This window comes from Dipodomys ordii, unplaced genomic scaffold (genome assembly GCF_000151885.1).
Source record: "Dipodomys ordii isolate 6190 unplaced genomic scaffold, Dord_2.0 Scaffold118, whole genome shotgun sequence".
Taxonomy (NCBI): domain Eukaryota; kingdom Metazoa; phylum Chordata; class Mammalia; order Rodentia; family Heteromyidae; genus Dipodomys; species Dipodomys ordii.
The window spans coordinates 852,721-857,611 of NW_012267334.1; the positions used below are offsets into that span (position 1 = coordinate 852,721).

At 63.9% G+C, this 4,891-nt stretch overlaps 1 protein-coding gene across 1 annotated transcript in view; it reads left to right on the top strand.

Annotated features, from left to right (window-relative positions):
• The window catches only part of Entpd2 (ectonucleoside triphosphate diphosphohydrolase 2), a 24,005-nt gene that overhangs the window by 16,801 nt on the left and 2,313 nt on the right, over window positions 1–4,891 (top strand). The window contains exons 2-8 of the mRNA XM_013029342.1: window positions 717–861; window positions 1,365–1,515; window positions 2,483–2,642; window positions 2,745–2,972; window positions 3,311–3,565; window positions 3,655–3,774; window positions 4,547–4,730. Coding sequence (XP_012884796.1) covers window positions 717–861; window positions 1,365–1,515; window positions 2,483–2,642; window positions 2,745–2,972; window positions 3,311–3,565; window positions 3,655–3,774; window positions 4,547–4,730 — 1,243 coding nt within the window. The remainder of the gene's footprint in view (window positions 1–716; window positions 862–1,364; window positions 1,516–2,482; window positions 2,643–2,744; window positions 2,973–3,310; window positions 3,566–3,654; window positions 3,775–4,546; window positions 4,731–4,891) is intronic.

Here is a 4,891-nt window from a genome sequence, read left to right on the forward strand (position 1 = left end):
CCCGGGTGGGCTCCTGGTGTGCAGGGCGGCATAGTCTTTCCCAGGCTGGTGTTGGCACGACCCGAGCCTGACCTCCAGCCGGGCTCTCAGGGTGGAGGCCGGACCTTGGAGGCAGGTGTAGGCCCAGCCCTGACACGCCGGTACTGAGCCCCCCAGCCCCTCGCAGCGCCACAGCTGAGACCCCTCTGACCCTCACTCTGAGGCTCAGAGAGGAGATGCGTATTGGAAGCTCTTTTCCAGGCCTCCCATGCACATCCTCAGGTCTGGCTAAGGTCAGGGCAGACAGCTGCAGAGTAGGAAGGAAGAGAGGCCCAAGGGGCTCATCTGCAGCTGGGTTCTGCCTCCCTGAGCCGCCCCTGGAGCGTAGGGCAAAACTGCAGATGTAATAGTGGGACCCGGATTTGCCTCCACTAGGAAGGCTGCTTCCCGATCATGGCATCCAGACACCAGGCAGTCAGAAGGAGGATCACCCAAGAGACCTTTGCTAATTCTCCTTATATCAAAGCTGCATTACCGGAAGTGGCGCTGTGGCTCAAGTGGCAGAGCACTAGCCTTGAGCTGAACAGCTGAGGGACAGCGCAAGGCCCAGAGTTCAAGACCCACAACCAACAAGAAAGAAAGAAAGAAAGCTGTATTGCTGTGGTTATGGCATTAAGCTCACCACAAATCAGGCAGCAGTAAAGTGGGGGGGCTCTTCAGGACTCCTGGACCTCCAGGCTGACTGCTCCCTCCCCTCCCCTCAGTATGGCATAGTCCTGGATGCCGGCTCTTCGCACACATCCATGTTTATCTACAAGTGGCCAGCAGACAAGGAGAATGACACGGGCATCGTGGGCCAGCACAGCTCCTGTGATGTTCAGGGTGGGTAGACGCCCAGCACCAAACCTGTCCTAGCCTCAGCCCCCTGTGGGCATCTTGGGGACCCTGGCTTGGCCTGGCCCTCTGTGTGGGGCTGGTAGGGTTGTGTCAGCAGGAGTCTCAGAAACAGACTGGGCCCTCTGGGCCCGGGAGGGGCCATACGAGGCCTGTGTTCTAGAAAGGTCGACAGTCTGGGCCTTGACCAGCTCAACAAGCCTCTGTGCTCTGAGCGTCCAGCACCCACATCCAGGCTGGACCCTGGGAAGCTAGACTGGGCAGACAGTGCCCCATGCTTTGTCCAGGCACCTGTGCCCACGCCCACCAGGCGGGCGGCAGCCTCAGAGACGGGGTGGCCCCTGCGCGCCTTTGTCTCTCTCTGAGATGGGTGTCTTTGGGGTGTGGGCAGGCAAGGTGTGTCTAAGCTGCCACCTGGCTGGGAGGCAGGCACCCCAGCAGCAACCCCTGGGGGCTGTCTGCCAGGCTGGGCTTACACCTACCCTCTCCAGGTGGGGGCATCTCCAGCTACGCGGATGACCCTGCCGGGGCCGGCCAGAGTCTGGTTGAATGTCTTGAACAGGCGCTTAGGGACGTGCCCAAAGACCAACATTCCAGAACGCCGCTCTACCTGGGCGCCACAGCGGGCATGAGGCTGCTCAAGTCAGTATACCTGAGCCTCAACCTTGACCTTAACCTGCATGAGGGGCCTACGGGCTGCTGGCCACTGCTTGGGGCTGGGACGCCCCCAGGAGGGGCCTAGGGAGGAGCCCCTCAGTCCTCCGGTGTCACAGAGAGGAGCCCCTCAGTCCTCCTGTGTCACAGAGGGGAGCCCCTCAGTCCTCCCGTGTCACAGAGAGGAGCCCCTCAGTCCTCCCCGTCACAGAGAGGAGCCCCTCAGTCCTGTGTCACAGAGAGGAGCCCCTCAGTCCTCCCGTGTCACAGAGAGGAGCCCCTCAGTCCTCCCCCTATCACAGAGAGGAGCCCCTCAGTCCTCCCGTGTCACAGAGAGGAGCCCCTCGGTCCTCCCGTGTCACAGAGAGGAGCCCCTCAGTCCTCCTGTGTCACAGAGAGGAGCCCCTTAGTCCTCCCTCTGTCTCAGAGAGGAGCCCCTCAGTCCTCCCGTGTCACAGAGGGGAGCCCCTCAGTCCTCCCGTGTCACAGAGAGGAGCCCCTCAGTCCTCCCCGTGTCAGAGAGAGGAGCCCCTCAGTCCTCCCCCTGTCACAGAGAGGAGCCCCTCAGTCCTCCCGTGTCACAGAGAGGAGCCCCTCAGTCCTCCCGTGTCACAGAGAGGAGCCCTCAGTCCTCCCCCGGTCACAGAGAGGAGCCCCGCAGTCCTCCCCCGGTCACAGAGAGGAGCCCCTCAGTCCTCCCCCTGTCACAGAGAGGAGCCCCTCAGTCCTGTGTCACAGAGAGGAGCCCCGCAGTCCTCCCGTGTCACAGAGAGGAGCCCCGCAGTCCTCCCCCTGTCACAGAGAGGAGCCCCGCAGTCCTCCCCCTGTCACAGAGAGGAGCCCCTCAGTCCTGTGTCACAGAGAGGAGCCCCTCAGTCCTCCGTGTCACAGAGAGGAGCCCCTCAGTCCTTCCGGCTGCATGGGGAGGAGCCCCTCAGTCCTCCCTCCTTCGCAGTCTCACCAGTCCCGAGGCCTGTGCCGGTGTGCTTGGGGCGGTGACTCAGACGCTGACCCAGTACCCCTTTGACTTCCGTGGTGCGCGCATCCTCTCTGGCCAGGATGAGGGAGTGTTTGGCTGGGTGACTGCCAACTACCTGCTGGAGAACTTCATCAAGGTGGGCCTGTTGGGCACCTGGCAGGGGCCCAGGGGGGGCTTGGCCATGGGCCTGAGGAGCCCAGTCCTGTCCATCCACCAACCCCACCTCCACTCTCCGCAGTATGGCTGGGTGGGCCGGTGGTTCCGGCCAAGGAGGGGGACGACGGGGGCCATGGACCTCGGTGGTGCCTCCACGCAGATCACCTTTGAGACAGCCAGTCCGGCCGAGGACCCAGCCAATGAAGTCCACCTGCAGCTCTACGGCCAGAAATACCGAGTGTATACTCACAGCTTCCTCTGCTACGGCCGAGACCAGGTCCTCCAGAGGCTGCTGGCCAGCGCCCTCCAGGTACCTGTGCATGCTCAGGCTGCCCCCACCACTGCAAGGGGACAGAGCGGAGGGACAGGGCCCAGAGCACAGCCTCTCCCACCTGCCTTTCATCAGCCAAAGACCAGAGGGGGGGACCCAGCATAGCCACGGCTGGGGCGGGGGGGGGTAGGGGCCTGGAGAAACGAGAGCCGGGTGATCTCAGAAGGCCTTGATTTTTTCACTACGGAACCTATCTTCTGATGGCTCCTGAACACAGGCGATGCTGCTCTCTTTGACTCGGGGGCAGTGTATCCGCTGGCCCTCTGTGGCGGGGCGGGAGTCATGGGGCACCTCTCACCCTCTGGTCACTCCCTCAGACCCATGGTTTCCACCCTTGCTGGCCAAGAGGCTATTCCTCCCAAGTGCTGCTTGGGGAGGTGTACCAGTCACCGTGCACAGCGGGCCAGCGGCCCCCCGGCCTCAACAGCAGCACCAGGGTCAGCCTGTCTGGGACCAGCGACCCCATCCTCTGTCGCAGCCTTGTCTCCAGCCTCTTCAACTTCTCCTCCTGCCGCTTCTCCCTGTGTTCCTTCAATGGGGTCTTCCAGCCCCCCGTGGCTGGGAGCTTCATCGTGAGTCTCAGGAGAAGAGGGAGAGGGCCTGAGGTTCTCCAGCCAGGCCGCTGGGTCACCGTGTCACCGTGCTCCTCCCTTCCCCGCAGGCCTTCTCTGCTTTCTACTACACCGTGGACTTCCTCAGAACTGTGATGGGACTGCCCGTTGCCACCCTGCAGCAACTCGAGGCGGCCTCCGGCACCCTCTGCAACCAGACCTGGGCCGAGGTGAGGCCTGCTCACCTCCTCTGCCCCCCATCCCTTTGCACTGCCTGGAGGGAGGGATTCCCTTCCTCTGCCCCCCCCATCCCTTTGTTTTGCCTGAAGGGAGGTCTTCCAGAATACCACTGACTGGGCGGAGGAATGACCATGCTGTACTCAAGATATGGCCAGATTATAGCTGGGGAGTTTGGGGCCAAGTGGGCTGGGGTTCCCTGGCTTTCTGAGGCCGGACCTGCACCCACTCCTGGAGGGCAGAGGGGAGCAGCATAAAGTTCTGCCGAGCAGTGTGGAGCTGGCAGGGACCAAGGGAGCTATAGCAGGGGCAGCGTGGGGGAGAAGGCAGGCCAGGGAGATGTGGCAGAGAGAACTGGCAGGGTTTGGGGTGGAGCATGAGGAGCTGAACGGACTCGGGGCTCTGCCTTCTGCCACTGGCTAGACATTAGTCCCTGTTAAGGAAGGGCATGGGGCTGAGCAGCTGGAGGTGTCTGCGTGAGACTCCTGAAGAAATGCGCCAGGCCCTGTGCCATCCTGTCTAGTAGCTGCGCACAAAGGTGTCTTGGGGAAGGCGGCAGAGGTGGGGACCAGATCAAAGCCTGGGGCTCCTGCCCACAGGTCCGCAGCTCCACTGCCGCCCAGCTGCTGGATCGGCCCTCCCTGCCGATCCCTGCCGGGCCCCGGGTGGGGCACCATCTCCAGGCATTGCCGCTGTCTGGCCTGTGGGTGGGGGACGGCGCGGCTCCTGTCCCATGGTCACGGCCGTGTCCTGCCCCGGTCCCAGCTGCAGGCCCAGGCGCCGGGGCAGCAGGCCCACCTGGCCAGCCACTGCGCCACCGCCGTGTTCGTGCACCAGCTGCTGAGCCGCGGCTACGGCTTCGACGAGCGCACCTTTGGGGGCGTGGCCTTCCAGAAGAAGGTAGGCGGGGCCGGGCAGAGCCTGGGTCGTCGGGGCGGGGCCGAGGCCTGTAGGGGCGGGGCCGGAGGGTGCAGAGCCGGAGGCGGGCTGGTCTCTGGGAGGCTGCGAATCCTTCCCTCTCACCTGGCCCCTCCCACCTGCTCCCTCCCACCTGCCCCCTCCCACCTGCCCCCTTCCCACTTGCCCCCTTCCCACCTGGCCCCTCCCACC